Source organism: Melanerpes formicivorus, unplaced genomic scaffold (assembly GCF_026170545.1).
Source record: "Melanerpes formicivorus ecotype bairdi unplaced genomic scaffold, bMelFor1.0.p_v2 SCAF_111, whole genome shotgun sequence".
NCBI classification, from domain to species: Eukaryota; Metazoa; Chordata; class Aves; order Piciformes; family Picidae; genus Melanerpes; species Melanerpes formicivorus.
The window spans coordinates 1,208,768-1,231,050 of NW_027142463.1; the positions used below are offsets into that span (position 1 = coordinate 1,208,768).

The following is a 22,283-nucleotide window of genomic DNA, read 5'->3' on the forward strand; positions in this document are numbered from 1 at the left end:
GTTTGGAACACAGCCCTGTGAGGAGAGGCTGAGGGAGCTGGGGTTGCTTAGCCTGGAGAAGAGGAGAAGAAGTGTTTAAGAAGAGCCTGGATGAGGCACTTGGTGCCATGGTTGAGTTGATTAGATGGTGTTGGGTGATAGGTTGGACTTGATGATCTCAAAGGTGTTTTCCAACCTGGTTAATTATATTCTATTCTATTCTACATGTCCTTGTAAACAGTAAACCTCTCCATCAGGTCCTTGTCCTTCTCTTGTTGAGGACCCCAGAGCTTATTAGATCCAGGTTTGGACCACTGTGCTTGTCTTTCATGATTGCTCACCTCTGTTAATGTGAAGCTAAGTTTTGCTTTTCAGACAGATCTGTATCTTCCATTTTCAATTGATACACATACGTGACAGACATCTGCATACAATGGAGGGGTTGGTTTGCCTCAGAGTGATTGGATTGTTGCTGCTCAAAATACTATGGAAGTGTCTTTGTGTTCACAGGGAGAGTCCTTCGCCATTGGAATGTGCTGCCCAGGGAGGTGGTGGAGTCCCCATCCCTGGAGGTGTTCCAGAGGGGACTGGACGTGGCACTTGGTGCCATGGTCTAGTAGGCATGAGGTCATGACAGGTTGGACTTGAGGATCTTTGAGGTCTTTTCCACCCTTGGTGATACTGTGATGCTGTGAAAATGATGTTTTGATTTCCCTATGCAGAGTAAAAATTTGTCATTTTGTAACTCATAGCAAACCCAAACCAAATCAATACCACGAGTGTTTTAATATCAATGCATTTCATACAGGGATCCTCAGCACACACCTCAGCACAGCCAGCTGAAACCTGTGTCTGAGACTGGTTTTCATTTGGAAATTACCTGGACCATCAGACTGACATCCCAAACACTGACGTGTTTAGCATCTGAGAGCTGAATGTGTTTTATAGCTTGAACTCAACTGAGCTGTCCATTGGCATTATAAAGTAATGCTTTCCTCCCTGCAGAATTCAAGGGCAGGGTTGGTAGTCTTACTTTCTTCCTCTGTTGCATGCTGTGGTTGGGTTGTAAATGCACTTTACCCAGTTGTCAGCAATACATCCTGAATGTCCTCTGTAGACTGTTGAGAACTGGGCACCTCCTTTGGTTGATGAATAAGGGAGAAGCTCTCTCTTACCTTCTGTGGAGTGTGTGGGCTTCTGTCCTCGTGAGTGTTACTGTAGGATGCAGGCATATATTTTAACTGTGCTGAGAGACTTTCAAAGACATTATATAACCTTCTTACAAGCCAGCAAATTTTTACTGCATATCAAGGGATGAAAGTCTGTGCTGAGATCACTAAATAACACTTTCAGTAGAGCTTTAAGAACTCTGCCCCATGAATTTTGTGATTAGAAGTCGACCATCTATTAACAAGTCAGTGCATGGCTAGGGAATAGATCCAAGTGCTTTCCAAGCTGAAGAAGTGTTGGCTGGGTACATCAGCGAGCAGTAAACAGGGTATAAAAGCTATGAGCAGCAGACAAAAAGACAGAAAAAGTTTTGTATTACCTCAGAAATGAGTCATGCAGCTGCTTGTTGCAAGGATGAAGTTACTAGCATGAGAAAAAAACAAGACCACAGTATTTTATTGTTCCTTCTTTAGTCCAAGACTAAACCCAAATGGATATGGATATGGATGTTCTTTAAGTTTTCCTTGCTAACGTTTCATGTCACAGTGTCACAGTGTCACAGTCTCACAGCATCGCCAAGGTTGGAAGAGACCTCGAGGATCATCGAGTCCAACCTGGCACCACAGACCTCATGACTAAACCATGGCACCAAGTGCCACATCCAATCCCCTCTTGAACACCTCCAGGGATGGGGACTCCACCACCTCCCTGGGCAGCACATTCCAATGGCTAACAACTCTCTCTGGGAAGAACTTTCTCCTCACCTCCAGCCTAAACTTCCCCTGGTGCAGCTTGAGACTGTGTCCTCTTGTTCTGGTGCTGGGTGCCTGGGAGAAGAGACCAACCCCTTCCTGGCTACAACCACCTTTGAGGTAGTTGTAGAGGGCAATGAAGTTGGTGAGGGGTTTGGAACACAAGCCCTACGAGAGACTGAGGGAGCTGGGGTTGCTTAGCCTGGAGAGGAGGAGACTCAGGAGTGACCCACCTAAACAACTAACCCATGGCACCAAGCACCCCATCAAGTCTCCTCCTGAACACCTCCAGGGATGGTGACTCCACCACCTCCCCAGGCAGCCCATTCCAATGGGCAATCACTCTCTCTGTATAGAACTTCTTCCTGACCTCCAGCCTAAACCTCCGCTGGCACAGCCTGAGACTGTGTCCTCTTGTTCTGGTGCTGGCTGCCTGGGAGAAGAGACAAACCTCTGCCTGTCTACAACCTCCCTTCAGGGAGTTGCAGAGAGCAAGAAGGTCTCCCCTGAGCCTCCTCTTCCCCAGGCTAAGCAACCCCAGCTCCCTCAGCCTCTCCTCACAGGGCTGTGTTCCAAACCCCTCACCAACTTTGTTGCCCTTCTCTGGACTCGCTCCAGCAAGTCAACCTCCTTCCTAACCTGAGGGGCCCAGAACTGGACACAGGACTCGAGGTGTGGCCTAACCAGTGCAGTGTACAGGGGCAGAATCACCTCCCTGCTCCTGCTGGCCACACTGTTCCTGATGCAGGCCAGGATGCCATTGGCCCTCTTGGCTGCCTGGGCACCCTGCAGGCTCATGTTCAGTCTACCATTGACCAGCACCCCCAGGTCCCTGTCACGGCACTTCAGGACATGGTTCAATGGCCATGGTGTGTCAGATCAGTGGTCAGTTATCTTAGAGGTCTTTTCTGTCTGAAGCAATTCTATGATCCTGCAACTTTCATTTCTGCTCTGGTTTTTGTTTTTTCAGGTTGACTTTGAGCAGCTCCAGGAAAATTTGTGTCAGATGGAAAGGCGTTGCAAAGCATCATGGGATCATCTTAAAGCTATAGCAAAGCACGAAATGAAGCCCACTTTGAAGCAAAAAATGTCCGAGTTCCTCAAAGACTGTGCAGAGAGAATCATCATCCTGAAGATTGTTCATAGAAGAATAATTAACAGGTACAGAATCAGAGGAGGGATCACAACATCTTGATAATCAAATACTTGCTAAAATTATGAATTCTGACATCATAAATGTGGTTTTTTAACGTGTTTAATCCACATTCCAACAAAAAACATGTCCAGAGAAGGGCAACAAAGCTGGGGAGGGGTCTGGAGCACAGCCCTGGGAGGAGAGGCTGAGGGAGCTGGGGTTGCTTAGCCAGGAGAAGAGGAGGCTCAGGGGTGACCTTCTTGCTCTCTGCAACTCCCTGCAGGGAGGTTGTGGGGATTGGTCTCTTCTCCCAAGCAAACAGCACCAGAACAAGAGGACACAGTCTCAGGCTGTGCCAGGGGAGGTTCAGGTTGGAGGTTAGGAAGAAGTTCTATACAGAGAGAGTGATTGCCCATTGGAATGGGCTGCCTGGGGAGGTGGTGGAGTCACCATCACTGGAGGTGTTCAGGAGGAGACTTGATGGGGTGCTTGGTGCCATGGGTTAGTTGTTTAGGTGGTGTTAGATGATAGGTTGGACACGATGATCTTGAAGGTCTCTTCCAACCTGGTCTATTCTATTCTATTCTATTCTATTCTATTCTATTCTATTCTATTCTATTCTATTCTATTCTATTTGGCTGAGCCATGCCTAAGAGGCCTTGAGATCCCCCCCCACCATTACCCTCTAGGGAGCATCTCCCATGGGAACAGCAGGGGAAGAAAGAGGCAGAGAAAGACTTTGCAGATGGATTCATAGGGTGCAGGATTTATGGGTATGAAATCGCTGCTTCCTGAGTCCACTTTATTGGCCTGGACACTCAGGACACCAGGGGTGTCACTGATGTGGCTGTGGCAGTAGCAGGAGACACGCAGCCTAAACTGCCACGAGCACAAAAGAAGTTATGGAGGTCAAACAAAAACTGATAAAAACCCCAATTGATTGAGTGCAATGCATTTTCTTTGCCCAGATCCCCTCAGCTGCATGTCTTCCCTTTGCATTCATGAAGTCCCTGTTTTGCAGGTTTCACTCATTTTTGCTGTTCATGGGCCATCCTCCCTACGCAGTCCGTGAAGTCAACATCAACAAGTTCTGCAAAATCATCAGCGAGTTTGCGCTGGAGTACCGCACCACCAGGGAGCGAGTGCTGCAGCAGAAGCAGAAACGAGCCAACCACAGGGAAAGAAACAAGACCCGAGGCAAAATGATAACAGATGTAAGTGGCACAATCTATCTCACACAGCACTGACTTCTAAGACTTTGTTTCATTGGCTGTCCTGTACAGAGTGTTGTGGCTGTTTATTCTTGGGAAGTTCCTCTACTCTAAGTCTCACAGTCTCACAGTGTCACCAAGGTTGGAAGAGACCTCGAGGATCATCAAGTCCAACCTGGCACCACAGACCTCATGACTAGACCATGGCACCAAGCGCCACATCCAATCCCCTCCTGAGCACCTCCAGGGATGGTGACTCCACCACCTCCCTGGGCAGCACATTCCAATGACAAATGACTCTCTCAGTGAAGAACTTTCTCCTCACCTCCAACCCCCACCTGGCTACAACCACCTTTCAGGTAGTTGTAGGGAGCAATGAGGTCTCCCCTGAGCCTCCTCTTCTCCAGGCTAAACAACCCCAGCTCCCTCAGCCTCTCCTCACAGGGCTGTGCTCAAGGCCTCTCCCCAGCCTTGTTGCCCTTCTCTGGACACCTTCAAGTGTCTCAATGTCCTTCCTAAACTGAGGGGCCCAGAACTGGACACAGGACTCAAGGTGTGGCCTGACCAATGCAGAGTACAGAGGCACAATGACTTCCCTGCTCCTGCTGGCCACACTGTTCCTGATGCAGGCCAGGATGCCCTTGGCCCTCCTGGCCACCTGGGCACACTGCTGGCTCATGTTTAGTTGGCTGTCAATCAGCACCCCCAGGTCCCTCTCTGTTTGGGAGCTCTCAGCCACTCTGACCCCAGCCTGTAGCTCTGCATGTGGTTGTTGTGGCCAAAGTGCAGCCCCTGGCACTTGGACTTGTTGAATGCCATCCTGTTGGCCTCTGCCCATCTGTCCAGTCGGTCGAGGTCCTTCTGCAGAGCCCTTCCACCCTCTGACTGACCAACATCTGCTCCCAACTTGGTGTCATCTGTAGATTTGCTGATGACTGACTCAATCCCCTCATCCAGATCATCAATGAAGATATTAAAGAGGATGGGGCCCAGCACTGGTCCCTGGGGGACACCACTGGTGCCTGGCTGCCAGCAATGAACTCTGTTCTCTTAGAAGTCAAAATCTGAATAACTTTTGCCTTATAACAGTTTATACAATGAGAAGGGCAAAGTTCTTTACTGTAAGGGTCACAGTGCACTGGAACAGGCTCCCCAGAGAGTTCTCCTTCTCTGGAGACTCTCAAGGCCCATCCAGGTGCATTCCTGTGCTACCTGACCTAGATTGTATGGTCCTGCTCTGCCAGGGGGTTGGACTCCGTAATCTCTTTGGGTCACTTTCAACCTCTGACATCCTGTGATCCTGTGAGAAGAAACTGAGGTTAAACATGAAAAAGAGCTTCTCTGTGTGCAGCACAGACAGTGCTCAAAATATCTGGCAGACACCAGGGTATGTATCTGATCAGCCAAGGAGAGGAAAAAGGGAAAGCACTTAGCAATTAGGCTACTCGTTGAGGACATGATTGCAGTGATGAACCATGGCAGCCACTGAAGTGCTAATAACCACATTGAAATGTTTCTGGGTTTTTTTACTCCATCTCTGAATAGTCTAATACAGTCTTTAATCTTAGCATTTTACCTATATATTTATATACATAGCTACATGCATGCACATGCACAGCAATTTTCTTCTTAACTTTAAAGCACAGAAGTGCCAATTTTATGGGGACAGACTACTCTGTGGTTCTGAAAGCAGGGAAAAACAGAAGTTCACAGTAAAAGTTACACTGCAAACTTTTTGTCTGTATATGAAGCTCACCAGGAGCTCTCAGTGTGCACTTGCAGCCCAGAAAGCCAACCAGAGCCTGGGCTGCAGCAGGAGAAGTGTGGCCAGCAGGGCAAGGGAGGTGATTCTCCCCCTCTGCTCAGCTCTGGGGAGACCCCACCTGGAGTACTGCCTCCAGTTCTGGAGCCCCTATGGCAAGAGGGATGTGGAGGTGCTGGAAGGTGTCCAGAGCAGGGCCAGGAGGATGAGCAGAGGGCTGGAGCACCTCTCCTGTGAAGACAGACTGAAGGAGTTGGGGCTGTTCAGTCTGCAGAAGAGAAGGCTCCCAGGTGACCTCACTGTGGCCTTCCAGGATCTGCAGGGGGCTACAGGAAGGCTGGGGAGGGACTGCTCAGGATCTCAGGCAGTGATAGGAGTAGGGGGAATGGAATGAAGCTGGAGGTGGGGAGATTCAGGCTGGAGGTGAGGAGGAAGTTCTTGCCCATGAGAGTGGTGAAGCCCTGGAATGGGTTGTCCAGGGAGGTGGTTGAGGCCCCATCCCTGGAGGTGTTCAAGGCCAGGCTGGATGAGGCTCTGGCCAGGCTGATCTAGTGTGGGGTGTCCCTGCCCATGGCAGGGGGGTTGGAGCTGGCTGATCCTTGTGGTCCCTTCCAACCCTGACTGACACTGTGACACTGTGATACTGTGACACTGTGACACTGTGGCACTGTGATAAATGCAGACTGAGAGAATAAATGAAAATAAGATTAGTTTTCTCAGCATAGTAAACTTTCAAATCCCTTTGAGTTTTCTTTATTATTTTTTTCAAGTTGATAGAGTTTGACTCAATCCACATAAAGTTTTTAAAAGGGTCAGTACCTAATAAAAGTTTCCAGCTGTCTCAAAATGCAGATCTGGAGTCTCAATTAGATGCGAGTGGTTCGTTGCTTAGAAAGCTACCCCTGCCTTTGGCACGAACAGCCCGAAGCTGATTACAGTTCTGTGGCTCAGAACATGGGGCAGAGTATTTGTATGTATTGAAAGTGATAGAAATTGAGGCTGTATTTAAGTCATTAAGTCGTGCCCCTCTGTAGAACTTTCCTGACAATTCCCTCTTTCAATCTGGAAACCTCTCTCCTCTAAAGAAAATGCCAAGCCGGTATTAGTACCATAAGAGATTTTCCTTTCAGTCTAGCCTCAGGTTCAGAAAGAGGCTCAGATTTTTATAATACAGTCATACAGATTTCCAAAACTGCCTCTGGGGAGCTGAACTCACTTTCTTCAGTTACTTCTCCGTTTTCCTGATGTGTTCTAGAGCAGCTAAAAAATTATAGCAATAAGCAAAGATCTTGGTAAGTGAAATGTTTCATTTCCTCAGCTTCAGTAAGTCTCACTAGTTCAAACAAGGCTGGGACTTGAAGCAGTTGCCATTTTCCTAATGGAGTGGGATGCAGTGTTTCTGTATCACCTGTCCAGAAGAACTGGCTGTGTCAGGAAAGAAAGCTTCTCTGTGTCCTTTCCCTGTAGGGAACATGAGGGAAAAGGAAACCTGATCCCTGATAGCTGCGTTCAGGAAGTGGAGATAAGGAATCCTTTCAAACCAGGAGGAAGGCTCAGTGTTGACAGCTAGTCAGGGAGCAGAGAGATTTCCTGGGAATGCAAGAAAGGAGGCAGATAGATCCTTCCCAGAAAAATGTATTAATGCAAGATGTCTTGTTCAGCAGAAAGTAGCACTGAGATTTGACAAGAACTAAAGGTCATCTGGCAGTGTTCCACCCAGATGCACCTTGCTGGTCACCACAAAGGGAGCATTTATTGGCTATCACTAATTTACAACTACATGATGGTCCCATTAGCTTAAAACCAAAACACTTGCTGGAGTGAAATATTGACATTCTTTAACATTCACCTTATGGAGATGCTCTTTAAAGGAGTTACTCATGTGGCCATATGACTCCTTCAGCACTTAGTGAATCTCTTTACCTGTAATCCAGTAATATGCTTGTCTCTACCTGTGGCTGTGTTTACCGTTCATTTGATTGCAGTACATTGTAAAGTTGTCTCAGACTATTTGTCACAGCTTCCCTTCATAGAATCACAGAATCAATCAGGTTGGAAAAGAACCCTGGGATCATCAAATCCAACTGTTGACCTTACTCTGCAAAGTTCACCCCTAAACCATATCCCCAAGCACCACATCTAAACGACCTTTAAACACATCCAGGGATGGTGACTCAACCACCCGCCCCAGGCAGCCTATTCCAACCTCTGACTACTCTTTCTCTGAGAATTTTTTTCCTAATGTCCAGTATAAACCTACCCTGTTGCAGTCTGAGGCCATTCCCTCTTGTTTTACCACTGATGACCTGTGAGAAGAGATGAGGAGAGGCTGAGGGAGCTGGGGTTGCTTAGCCTGGAGAAGAGGAGGCTCAGGGGAGACCTTCTTGCTCTCTCCAACTCCCTGAAGGGAGGTTGTAGCCAGGTGGGGGTTGGTCTCTTCTCCCAGGCAGCCAGCACCAGAACAAGAGGACATAGTCTCAAGCTGCACCAGGGGAGGTTTAGGCTGGATGTTAGGAAGAAGTTCTTCCCAGAAAGAGAGATTGGCCCTTGGAATGTGCTGCTCAGGGAGGTGGTGGAGTTACCATCACTGGAGGTGTTTAGGAAGAGACTGGATGGGGTGCTTGGTGCTTGGTGCCATGATTTAGTTGATTAGATGGTGTTGGATGATGGGTTGGACATGATGATCTCAAAGGTCTCTTCCAGCCTAGTTATTTCTATTTCTATTTCTATTTCTATTTCTATTTCTATTTCTATTTCTATTTCTATTTCTATTTCTATTTCTATTTCTATTTCTATTTCTATTTCTATTTCTATTTCTATTTCTATTTCTATTTCTATTTCTATTTCATTTCTATTTCTATTTCTATTTCCATTTCCATTTCCATTTCTATTTCTCCACAATGAACTTTGAGGTAATTTGTAGTGAGTGATGAGGTCTCCCCTTAGCCTTCTCTTTTTCAAACTAAGCAGCCCCAGTGCCTTCAGTCACTCCTCCTAAGACTTATTTCCCTAGGCCCTTCACCAGCTTCATTGCCCTCCTCTGCTCTCAACTCCTTTTACAACTTCAAAGTAAGGTCTACTTCAAAATAAGTTTCCAACTCAGCAGGGTGGAAGACATTTGTGTGTGAAGAATGATGAGTAAGGAGAGTTTTACTGTAGCCTTATGTTGTCTGTGATTTGTATCTGGTCTTGATTTTCTCAGCATTTTATACTTGAAGGCACTGGAAGGCGCAGAGCCCTCAGTAATGCGTTTGCAGTCCGTTCAGCTAGCTTCAAAACGGTGACGGAAGAAATTCTAGATCTTGACACTGGAAAGAAACTCTCTGTAGAAAGTAAATCTAGTAAGAAGTAGCCATGTGGAATTTTAATCTCTGCTTTTGGTGACTTAGAAGGCTTGTGCAGTTATTTCACATCCACCTCCCTGTCCTTTTGAAGGTTTAGTCAGTATCTCGTTTTTATCACCTTAGGTTTCTTTGCTTTCAGGCAGAAGAGGGATTTTAGCAAAGGTGGGAAAAGGATAAGCCAGAACCATCTCAGGTCCCCCTGAGAAGGCACAGTCCTTTAAAAACTGGTCCCCCATGCAGAATTTGTAGGCAGAGGTGTGCTGCTGCTTGGCATGGAGTCTGCTGCCTCTTTGCATGGAAAGCTTGCGTCAGCTTCACCAGCCGTTCTCTGGAGCAGAGCCAGGGAACACAGTGGGGACTATCCCCAGTCGTTCTGTCAGCCTTACTGCAAACAAATCTTGATGTTTCTGTATTCTTCACGAGTTGACACACAGAGGCACCACCAGTTTAAATCTTTGTGAGCACTGTCTGCAAGAGGGAGAAAGCTGGAGCGAGGGGTGTAAGGGGGAAAACAGAAGAAGAGCCAGTTGCCACAGTTCCACAGGGGAAATTGCCCTGGTTCTGTAACCCTTTCTGGCTGTAGCCAGCGCTAGCACTCATCTCAGGCACGCTACAAAGTATGCAAAATAGGGAAGAAATGCAATTGTAGGTGAAAGTCAGAGCTTTTTACTGCTTCTTAATAAATTGGTAACACAAGCACCTGTCTCCCAGATTTATGAAGCTCTGCTTTTTTACCATGCTTGAGAGTTTGAATTCCAAAACTGCTGTGTGGCACAAATAATATCTTGAATCTGCAAACCCAGAGAGAGAAATGCTGACCTGAAGGAAAAAGGGGAAGGAGATCTTCGACTGTCCTGCAGCATCCAGTGTCAGATGACAGAAAGTGACGCCTTGTGCCTGCAGGAGTTATTCAGGACAGCAATATTCTCTCAGTGACTGTTTGGGGGGGGGTTGGGTAATACCTATTTTAAGATTGCTAAATTAATTAACATCTCTCAGTGTATTTGCAATAATGAAATGGAAAGAAAAGGTAGAATGCACACAGCTGGGTGGGAGCGTATTCCCTTGTGAAACAAAAGGTCAGTTTGTGTGTTTTGCTACTTTGACTTCTCTTGTCAGTATTTGTGGTGGGCACTGGAGTATGTTTGGGTGGAGAAATACAGTGGCTCTAGGTGTGAGCCCTCTCCACTCAGAGCAGGAGGAAAGGAAATGGCAATGCTCTGGCTGCTGGGTGAGCAAAGTCAGGGAGGAGTATGTTACCCTTCAAGTAGGTCCACAGCAAAACACTTCTACATAGATTGACAGGAGGGCCAGCAGCTGGGACCTTCTCTCTAACAACCTAGCTTGATCCAAAGCAGTAACATCATAGACATTTTTTGGTGAGCTCTTTGTCATGTGTGCAGTCTGCTACTTCACCTTCCCTAAGTGCCTTTTGTCTGCAGCTCAATTTGCTTTCCTCCTGCCTTTTATTTATTAGACAGATGTGCATATGTATTAGGAAACAAGTAGTTTCTTCAGAAGCATAGGTTTACAGTGGGAGTTCCTTCCCTCCAGGGGATGGAAAAAAGTAATTGGATGTTTTTAATGTAAGGGGAACGTACCTGCTGAGGTCCCTCTGCAAAACATCTCTGTGTGTTTCTGTCAGTGCCACTGTGGCCAAAGAAAAACAAGCATTTCAATCTGAGTAAAACATACCCTTAAAAAGTAATGTCAATGTGCTGCTCAGCACTCTCACAGCTAATCTTCTTATGGAGGTTGTGCTGAAACTGAGCTGAGGGCCAAAGTAAACCAGGCTTTCATTTTAGTGATGAATGTTTCTGGAAAAGAATGTATCAGTCCCAGACAGAAATCATAGCTGGGATGGAGATAAGGTAAAAAATATGTATTAGTAAGACGAGGAAGGGGAACACCGTTGGTGAAGTGCTGCTTCTGAAACAAAACTCAGAAGTGAAAAAAGCACATTCAATTTCTGGGCCACGTTTGCACTTTATAAGCAATCAAAGAGAAAATGGTGGAAACAAGGGTCCCAGGTAGCTCAGAAATTGTGCTTTGAGAACCTTCCATGTGGGGCATTTGACAACCTATCGAAGAGTTTCTCAGGCTTTCGGGGACACAGCTCTGGGCAGTTTGTGAATTCCCTGTAAATCCTGACATTGAAGACCACTCCACGTGCCACAATGTTTTGATAGGCCAATTACACTTAATGTGGTGCCAAGGTAATTTTACATGCCGGTTGTCACAGGGGGTGAAAGCCCTGAATGACAAAGGATAGTTGCATCTTATTTCCAGGATCTGATACCTGGCAGCTACTAAAGAACTGTAAGCATTTATTCAAAGGTTATTCAAAGGCAGCTACTAAAGAACTGTAAGCATTTATTCAAAGGTTGCTCAGTATTTGATTTGAGTGCTCTATTAAATTTGAAGTTGAACAGTCACAGTTTAAAAAAGGAATTAAAATAAACACTTAAGTGTAGAGTAAAGGAAATGCCAAGAAGCTGGCCTCTACACTGGGAGAGCTGCAGCCAGGACCTCCCCGTGCTGAACAGAGCTGGAAAAAAGAGGAGGGAGTCCTTCCTAGTGCTCTCAGTTGCCACAGGGCAAAATGTGGGCAACTGCATGACTCAAGGGAACAACATAGGATCTGTTAGCTCTAGTTTCAGTTCATCATTTCTCTGAGAAAACTCAGGACATTTTGATATACCCTACTGACAGTGACAGTCTGCAATTGACTAAACAACCAAACCCCCCCAAAATCTGATTGTCTAAGGAATTCATTCCTTAAATGCTTTGTATTTTTATGTCCTTCTATAGTTGCATAAATAATACCATGCTTACCTCATGGCCTGACCATAGTGTCCTTCCTAAATCTTGCTGTTTCTCCTTCACCCTGTTGTTTGTTTCCAGTGGCAGACTGATGAAGAGGAGGATGCTGAGGTATGGTTCTCTGAAAGAGCATGTCATTCCCATGTCCCCTGTGTGCTGTGACATCTAATTTCTAACTCTGATATTATGGACTGTTCAACTCCATCTGCTCAACTGGAACTATGAGCCATGATGCCTTTCCCATAGCTTTTTGGCTCAATGCAAGAATGCATTTTGACAGTCAGCTTTAACCATATGCATACATGCTCTCTTGGATAAGGATATCCTGATCTGAGGTGATGACTTCCTCATTTGTTTTCCTTAATGTTTGTTTACTAAACTGCAAAGTTGCTCCACTGCCCCAAACTCCAGTAATCTGAATGTTATGGGGATCATCAGCTACTTTGGGCTATGTATTACCATGACAATTTCATATTCATTCCTAAGCTGTGTAAGTCCAAACAGCATTCTTTTGCAGAGTGTTCAAAAGCATCAGGATATGTAAATGCAAAGAAAATGGCAATGGTTCTACTTGCCACATTCAGTCACCGTAGAGGTGAGCCATGGAGTGGTTCATGTATTTACCACAAAATACTCCTGAAGGAGGTGCTGAAAATGAATGAAGGAGTGCAAAGATAATGTGAGAACTATAATGTGCTATCTATATTCATAACAGAACAACTCACTGCTTGAGAAGCATCTCTTGTGCAAAGCATTTTTTGTTCAGCCTGACAGCTTTCTTCCATTTGTTGGACCTTCACAACGTGACTTAATTCTCCTGGTTTGATAAGGGCAGTCATTTGCTGAAGCAGCAGGGCTTTGGCATCATTCTACAGCAACAGCTGCAAGCGAGGCTGGAGAGTCTCTCCCCTAGTTACAGAGTGCGCTGTATAGCGTGGGGCACAGGAGGAAAACTCTATGAATTAGCCTGTTGATGCCAACACCAAACTAACCTGTGTGAATACTAACTAGCAGTCATGTGAGGACTTTATCCTTTGGGGTTTTTTCCTGGGATGGTATTGATTAGCTTTACAACCCTTTGTGTGTAAGAGTGTTCTTAATGCAAAACTGGCATGCACTTTCATTGAAGCTTCTTTCTGCTTTTCTGTCCTTTAGTTTTATGTGTCAAACTCTAGCTCTTGCATACTTTCCACTTCAAAATGTTGCAAGCTAATATTTTAGCAATAAAACAAACTTCTCGCTATCAAAAATAAACCTCACAGCGGTATATTTAGCTCAGTGCCTTGTAGGGATTATTGTTTTGCTGCTCAGTTAACTTGCTGTCCTACCCCAGAAAGTCATCCTATTAAAATAGAATCATTCAGTCATTGATTGCCAGCCTGAACAGTTTTGATTTGCAGTCTTGACACCCTGGGGGCTCAATCAAAGCTGTGAAAGTAGGGCCTAGTCTTTTCTTCCAGTTTACTGTCCTCTGACAGAAAGGCTCTGCAGGTTTGCCTCTTTTTAACACTGATTGTCTGGATTGGGCCAAGTGAATAGTTAATGTTCTTTGTTATGCAAAGGAAGAGGAGAATTCTTGCATGGCTTCTTTCATCTGTCCTGAATTGACTGCAGTAAGAAAGATGAAAAGGAAAAAGAAAATGTGTTTCAGTTTCTGACATTCGACTGGTATGGCTGAGAATACCCAGGGGGGGTATTATCTGTGGATGCCTGTTTGCTGCTGGCAGAGCTGATGCTGTCTGCGGCCAGGCCTGTGTATTTTAAACGTGCTTCAGCTTTTCTGTAGGTGAGAGCAGTGGAGCACATAGCAGCACCACAGCCCTTTGTAGACAGGCTGGGAAGGGAGAGGAACCGAGCAATGCAAGCTCGTCCTTAGAAAGTATCCATTTAGGCTGTTTCCATCCGCTTCTAAATAGCTGTTTCCAGGCACCAGTGGAGCTGCTGGGCATGCCCAGCTAACACACACAGCTAACGCAGCTAACGCACACAGCTAACGCAGCTAACGCAGCTAACGCAGCTAACACACACAGCTAACGCAGCTAACGCAGCTAACACACACAGCTAACGCAGCTAACGCAGCTAACACACACAGCTAACGCAGCTAACGCAGCTAACACACACAGCTAACGCACACAGCTAACGCAGCTAACGCAGCTAACGCAGACAGCTAACACAGCTAACGCACACAGCTAACGCAGCTAACGCAGCTAACGCAGCTAACACACACAGCTAACGCAGCTAACGCAGCTAACACACGCAGCTAACGCAGCTAATGCACACAGCTAACGCAGCTAACGCACACAGCTAACGCAGCTAACGCACGCAGCTAACGCAGCTAACGCACGCAGCTAACGCAGCTAACGCAGCTAACACACACAGCTAACGCAGCTAACGCACGCAGCTAACGCAGCTAACGCAGCTAACGCAGACAGCTAACACAGCTAACGCACACAGCTAACGCAGCTAACGCAGCTAACACACGCAGCTAACGCAGCTAATGCACACAGCTAACGCAGCTAACGCACACAGCTAACGCAGCTAACGCACGCAGCTAACGCAGCTAACGCACGCAGCTAACGCAGCTAACGCACGCAGCTAACGCAGCTAACGCAGCTAACACACACAGCTAACGCAGCTAACGCACGCAGCTAACGCAGCTAACGCAGCTAACACACGCAGCTAACGCAGCTAACACACGCAGCTAACGCAGCTAACGCATGCAGCTAACGCAGCTAACACACGCAGCTAACGCAGCTAAGGCAGCCACTGTTGCTCCTGTAGCCATAGCGACAGGAGAATCGCAGGGCAGCCGGGGAAGCGCAGGGTAGATCCCTAAATCGCCTGTAGGGTTTTGTTTGTTCCTTTAACTGCTGGCTGCAATTGTTGTACTTTGGCCATGAAATCATTTGGCTGGCTGTTCCAAGAGCAGAGATTTTTTCAGCATTACTAGGCATTTCTGTGAGGTTACTTGTAGGCATTTGTGTTTTAGAGCAGTCAGGAGTTTTCTGTGCAGCAGTGCAGAAAGGCAAGAGGGAAAGGTCTGTCTTCCCAGAGCTCTCTTCATTTGCTGTGTTACTGAAAGGTGATTGTGCAGGGAAATAAAGGAAATCCTGGTGCTGGGTCTGATACTGTTCCCCACAGTGTCATACCTGACCCCCTGTTGGGCCCAGCCTGAGGCTAAGGTTTCAGAGTAAGTCTTTGCTTCCTGCCTCATACTCTTGGACAGAAAGTTATCCTTACACAGCTTGATACACGCATCCATTTTCCCCTGATTGTGGCTGCTCCTTGCTGTTGCCCTGTGTACAGTTTATTTCTACGCAGAGTGCATGCTCTGGTACAGGAGCAACTGTTCCCTGGCTTTTTTGGGAATAGCTGCACTACAAACCAAGCTCAGGAGGAGACTTCTCCTTGCAAGTCGTGGTCAAGCCTCTGGCCTGTTCTCTGTGCTGTTTTCTGATACAACCACAAATCTCTTTTCCCCCGACAGTCCGGCAAGTTCTCCAGCAGTTCACCCCACTGCCAGACGCCGTCCCAAGGGCTGCAGTACGCTGAGGATGCTGCAGAGCATGAGAACATGAAGGCTGTGCTGAAGACGACCTCTGTTGGTGGGGAGAGCACCACAGCACTTGGGGTCCGCACTCGAAGCCGGGCCAGCCAAGGTGAGTGCCAGCAGTTTCCTTTCGGGCATCTTTCTTGGGGCACAGTAGCCATGCAGTGGCCCACACACCGTTTGTGGCACCCTCATGTAGTGCTCATAGCAGCAAGGGTTGAAGGGGAAGCCTCCCCAGTGCTGTTCCCATGCTGAAAGTAGTGGTTTGAGGCACAAGGATTTAAAGGAATTTGCCTGGAGTTTTACCATCTGAATCACAGCCAAAACAGTACCCAGGGGCATTAGGAGTCCAAGCCTGCAGGTACTCTCACCTCTCCCCGATCCAGGCACGGCTGCCCAGTAACACCCTGGGTTTTAGTCTTCTTGTCATCATGAAAGCAAAGTAGGGCATCTGGGGATGTGGTTTTCAATTTGTTTTCAACAGAAGCAAGCAGAAAGTAGCAATACAAATTGAGGAGAAAGGCCCTGATGCATTTCAAGAATGACTGGGGAGAGCAGAATAGGTAGGAAAAAGATGATGAATCTCTCCACCACCTCCCTGCTCAACAGCAAAGATAGTAGATTAAGTGGAGACTAGGAGCATAAAAAGCTGCTGTGCACAGTCCCACATCTTGCTGTCCTGACAGACACCCCTTTCTCAGAGCTCCTCAGTACTCTGCTGTTTCCAAGTGTCAGCACAGATGATTGCTGAAAGCTGACATGGAGGAAATGAAAACCTGACCCAATCCACCAATCCCAACACCTGATACTCTGACAGAAGAGTTTACTGGTACAACACCTCTTGGCAATGAGATAGCCTTGCTCTTTGTCCAAGGCATGATTCACTGGTACACCTCTTCAGTTAAGCAGTCATGAAACCACTTTCTTTGTGCTAAATCATTTTACAGACACTAGGTTCACCAGTCTATTTTCTTTGGTCTTTCCTTCATCTCCTCCCATACCTGTGATGCCTGGAAGATGGTTTTTGAGTAAAGGTGATGAACCAAAATGAAAGTCTCACCTTTTCTATTCTGGTATTTCTTTGCCTTCACTTTGGGTATCTTACACTTTCTGGATTGCTTTTTAACCACTGATAGAAAATCCCAAGCATCCACCAGCAAGTCTTGGCATGTGTAGTTTATTAGTATCATAGAATCAGTCAGGGCTGGAAGGGACCACAAGGATCATCCACTTCCAACCCCCCTGCCATGGGCAGGGACACCCCACACTAGATCAGCCTGGCCACAGCCTCAGCCAGCCTGGGCTTAAACACCCCCAGGGACAGGGCCCCAACCACCTCCCTGCACAACCCATTCCAGGGCTTCACCACTCTCATGGGGAAGAACTTCCTCCTCCCCTCCAGCCTCAATCTCCCCACCTCCAGCTTCATTCCATTCCCCCTAGTCCTATCACTGCCTGAGATCCTGAGCAGTCCCTCCCCAGCCTTCCTGGAGCCCCCTTCAGATCCTGGAAGGCCACAATGAGGTCACCTGGGAGCCTTCTCTTCTGCAGACTGAACAGCCCCAACTCCTTCAGTCTGTCCTCACAGCAGAGCAGCTCCAGCCCTCTGCTCATCCTCCTGGCCCTGCTCTGGACACCTTCCAGCACCTCCAGATCCCTCTTGTCATAGGGGCTCCAGAACTGGAGGCAGTACTCCAGGTGGGGTCTCCCCAGAGCTGAGCAGAGGGGGAGAATCACCTCCCTTGCCCTGCTGGCCACACTTCTCCTGCTGCAGCCCAGGCTCTGGTTGGCTTTCTGGGCTGCAAGTGCAGACTGAGAGCTCCTGGTGAGCTTCTCCTCCCCCAGCACCCCCAAGGCTCTCTCCTCAGGGCTGCTTTCCAGCCAGTCCCTGCCCAGCCTGGATTTGTGCCTGGGATTGCCTCCACCCAGCTGCAGGACCCTGCACTTGGTCTTGTTGAACCTCCTGAGGTTGGCTTGTGCCCAGCTCTGCAGCCTGCCCAGGTCCCTCTGGATGGATCCCTTCCCTCCAGCTGTCTGCTGCACCACACAGCTTGGTGTCATCAGCAAACTTGCTGAGGGTGCACTCAGTGCCACTGTCCATGGCCCCCACAGAGATGTTGAACAAGCCTGGTGCCAGGACTGATCCCTGAGGGACTCTGCTTGTCCCTGGCCTCCCCTGGGACACGGAGCCATTGACAGCCACTCTTTGGGTGCAGCCATCAAGCCAGTTCTGTATCCATCTAGTGGTCCACCTATCAAACCCATGTGTCACTGGCTTGGAGACCAGGATGTGGTGCAGGACAGTATTAGAGCTTGAAACCATGAGCCTGCCTAATTTGGAGGTTTCAGAGGCCCAGTTTAAGAAGCACATCCTCTAGCTGAAGTACAAAGATAAATGAAATAATTCAAGCTGCACTGCAAGAAGCTCAAGGGCTGAAGTAATCCAATGAATGCTGACAAGCAGTGTGTCCTGATACTACTGACAGTGAGTTCCTGTTCTCCTAGAAAGCCACAGAGGCAGAGAAGCTTGTCAGGAGTGCTACCATAGTACAGCTGCTCTTGACAGTGGCCAGGAGACAAGCAGCAGGGCAAAGTGATGATCAAAACTCTTGTTTATTGGCATTGGGGATGTGATATAGAGTGACCTCATGTTAGGCTTAAAGCTTTACCTGGAGTCCAAAAGCCCAGTTGGAACAGATTTAGATTGCCTCCCCTCTCCGTTTTTTCCTGGTAAGGTAAAAGCAAATTAGGCAGGAGAGAGGAGAGGCAAAAATCACAAAAGAACTGGTCTGGAATCGGTTTGGAATTAAAAAGGTTGTTTTTAAACAACATACATATAGCACTGGAGTAACAGGGAGAGTTACAGAGGTATGAGGAAAAGGGTAAAGAGAAAAATAGACAAAACCAGGCCCAGCTGGCACTGGATTCCCTTGGTGTAAGTGGATGCAGTTCTTTGGAAGTGTGGATGCAGCATGGAGGTAGAGCCTGCCACATGGTGACTGCAGGAAGCAGGAGTGCCAGATACCAGGGGAGGCAGGGGGGAAGAGAGTGAACTAAACCATGCCTGCCTTTAAATAGGCTTTGCTGGTCAGGAAGGGGGAGTGGAATAGACCTTGGACCCAGGGGACCTCTCTGCCCACCTGGATCAGGTTTCTTTTGTCCACCTGGGGGCTGGGGGTAACCTGGCACACCTCAGCAGTGAATTTTTAGCTGCTTGCAGTTCTATCACATCCTCTCTTTGCAAAGCTCTCTGTCAGAGTCCTCACTACATAGTAACCTTCAGCCTAGTTAAAAAAGCAAATGTAGCAGTAGTGGAGGAATCCAAAGAAGCCTCTGACAAAGCTCTAGGGAGTCAGAAGTGCCAGAGCCTTGGCATGGCTCACTTGTTTGTTTGTGGGTTTAATCAAAATTGCTCACTTTGCTTTTCAGCTTGCCAACAACTCTTGTCTTTCTGAGCAGAGCACACACAGTGCCAGGCCCATACATTTTTGTGATAGGGGGAGTTCTTCTTTGTGAAAGAAACAAGACATGTCAAACCACACTTTCACCCTTTTCATGTGTTCTTTGCATTGGACTGTGATACAGATGCTCAGACATTGATTCTTCCTCTCTTTGGGTACAAAGGACCTGTCTAGCATAGCATATGCTACCTCTTTTAGGGCCTGTGTAACAGGAGCACAGGGAAACGTGGTCGTACAGCATTAGAAACCCTTGGGTTACAGACAGTCTTTAGCAGACATTTGCCAGTTGTATGGTCTAGAGTCTGACATTAAGGCTGAGGGAAATAGAAAATGATAACTGATTAGAGTTCCTGGTTGACTGCTGATGCAGCAGAGGTACTAGGGCATTGTTTAGAAACATTCTCCATTAGGCAGAGCCTTCTCCTTTGGCCAGTTTGAAGTAACAGTGACTGAGATGCCCGATGTAACCCACACACACACACACACACACACACAAGACCAACCCAGCTGCAAAACCAAAGTGACAGAAGAGACTTTCTGTCTCCTTTTCCCTCAAACCATTCCCTGGGCTTCTCCAGGCCGCGTGGGCTCACGGAGCGCGGGCAGTGACGACTCACCTACTGCAACAGACACTGCAGCAGACGAGATCATGGATCGCATCGTCAAGTCTGCCACCCAAGTGCCAAGCCAGCGAGCCGTGCCTAGGGAGAGGAAGAGGTCACGAGCAAACAGGAAGTCATGTGAGTATATGGCTGTTAAATCTCCCAGAATAAGCACATGTGCAAACATTTATGTGTGCTGGAGTAGGAAGCACGTCTTTAGCAGGCAGACATGCGCTGTAGTTCCTGGTAGCTTGAGTGGATGCTTGCCACTGGTGTATGATTTCTCTCACTACTGTTTAAACAATGTTGCATGCGGTAGGTGACTCTTCCTACAGCACTTGTGACGTTCTCAGATGTGTGTGAGAGAAGAGCAAGGGTTTATGGTGCTTCAGAGTTGATGGCAGTACTTATTCCTAAGTGAAGTCAGCTTGAAATGCTGTAAGGTGGTGTGAAGTGGCATAAACTTGCATAGTTGTATCTGTAGTTGAGTTGATTCATCTAGCAAAAAGTAGTTAGAGATATTTTGCACTTTGAAGTCTTTCTCTCTCAGGATGTGTACTATGCTCCTGCAGCCCTGAAGGCAAAGTGTCTACTGCTGCTTGGCTGCAAAGTGGTTCTTCCACTGGGAGCAAAATGTAGCACATTACAAGGTGGTCTTTCAGCAGCGTAGTATGGGCAGAGGCTGAGTTGTGGCACCACACTGAGCAATTTGCTTTCACACTTCAGAAAATACAGTGTTCAAAAGATGATGATCTCTCTGGGTTTCATTTTCCTTGTCTGCAGAGACTACTGTGATTCCTGTGAGAAAGATAAGTACCCACAGAACACAAGTTTTTGTTATTCAGTGTCATTCTCTGTATGTGGCTTCTTGACTAGCTTTCCATCCATTTAGCATTCCTGGGGAGTTAGGACAAAGAGGAAACAACAACAGTGAGTGAAAAATCACAGGGATTTTGCTGTGTGTGAAATTGGTCTAACATTTGGTGTCAGCAGTGATTGCTATAGGATGTGCTGAAAGCATATTCACGTTCTTCAGCATGCCAGGAGAGGAACTTCTGTGCATGTGGCAAGAGCAAAAGCAAAGTGAACTCTCTGGTTGGATGAACCAGGCTCTAAAGACAGAAAATGAGCTGACGCTGGGTTGTCTGTCTGACTTTCCACACCACACTGTGTTGTGCCTCTTTGTGACATCACCTTCTGCTGCTGCCCACTTTCCTACATGGTTCCAGTGTTCTGCACGTGCTGACTGCCCTGGTTGGCTTGTGCACAGCAAATAAACCTCCTGTGTGTTTGCCTATTTCCATCATTTATCCCATGCTAAAAACTTTCCTGTTAGCAGCGCTGCCTTTGTGCATGCACACCAAAGAGTTTCATTTCTACTTTTTACCAGGGACCTGCTTCCCAAAGAAGCACTTGCTGCAGGGAAGCAAACAAATCAAAACAAAACACCCCACCTGTAATGGGTTGGGGCAAGGCCCTCCCCACCACGGGCAGAAATAACGACTCAAACAAACAGATTGCAAAAGTGATGGAAAGTTCAAACAGAGAGCAGTGAGAGCGTGCAGAAAGCTAGGAACACAGTGACCAGAGAGACCCCAAAACAGACCCAGAGAGATCCCATCCCAAAACCCCCAGGGCTCCTCCTTCCCCCCCCCACTGCTAGGCTAGTCTCAGCTGGCCAGACCTGAGACTGCCCATCCCCCTCTGGCCTTGGGGCCAGGCCCATGGCCAGGAGATCTCCCCCCCACTTACCGGGTGTCGGAGAGGAAAGGAAAGAGGAAGTGCCAGACCCTGCCGTGAAATGTATAGTGGTGCAGGGATTGTGGTGGAAATACCTAATTCCCTGTGTCCACCCAGTGGGCTGGACTTCTGGACACAGGAAACACCCCTGCAGCAGAGGGCACCCAGCCCAAACTACAACACCACCACAAATCAAACCCAAAAACCTATCAAACAGGACAATGGTAACAAAAGTGCTGTGTGTTTTCCCATGGAACTGGCTGTGACATTCAGTAACAACTCTAACAGGCATTAAACATTCCATAAATGCCCAGGCTGGGACTTATTTCCACTGTAGTGACTCCAGCTTGTTTGTTCTTCAGTATCTGGACGAGACTCCTAAATGGACTGACAGGCAGTTTCAAAGCGAAGTGCAGTGGCCTGGTGTTCCTGTCAGCTGATGTGTGGCAACAGAAAGTGTGAAAGGAGAATCTCTCAACTGCTTCACACTGAGAGATAATATACCTGGAGGATGAATAAATGGAAGGTGTTTAGCTCTAAAATACACTCAGCTGCACTGATAATGTAGCACCTCCAGGAGATCAAGAAGACCAGCCTTTGTCACTGCATGACAGAAGTATGACACAGGTCCGCCATGAACACACCAGAAAGTAGATTTTTAGGCAGATTCAGAGTAGCAGACTCAATGATATTCATTATCTGCACAGCAAGAAGACCTTGCTACCTGAAGGGTTTGATTCACCACCTTCAGTCT

General features: G+C 47.3%; 1 protein-coding gene across 1 annotated transcript in view; it reads left to right on the forward strand.

Moving 5' to 3' along the window:
• FHOD3 (formin homology 2 domain containing 3) overlaps positions 1-22,283 on the forward strand; it is a 326,323-nt gene that overhangs the window by 292,924 nt on the left and 11,116 nt on the right. Inside the window, 5 exon segments of the mRNA XM_068166897.1 lie at positions 2,872-3,062; positions 4,058-4,250; positions 12,258-12,287; positions 15,664-15,835; positions 19,766-19,927. Of these exon segments, the coding sequence (XP_068022998.1) occupies positions 2,872-3,062; positions 4,058-4,250; positions 12,258-12,287; positions 15,664-15,835; positions 19,766-19,927 (748 nt within the window).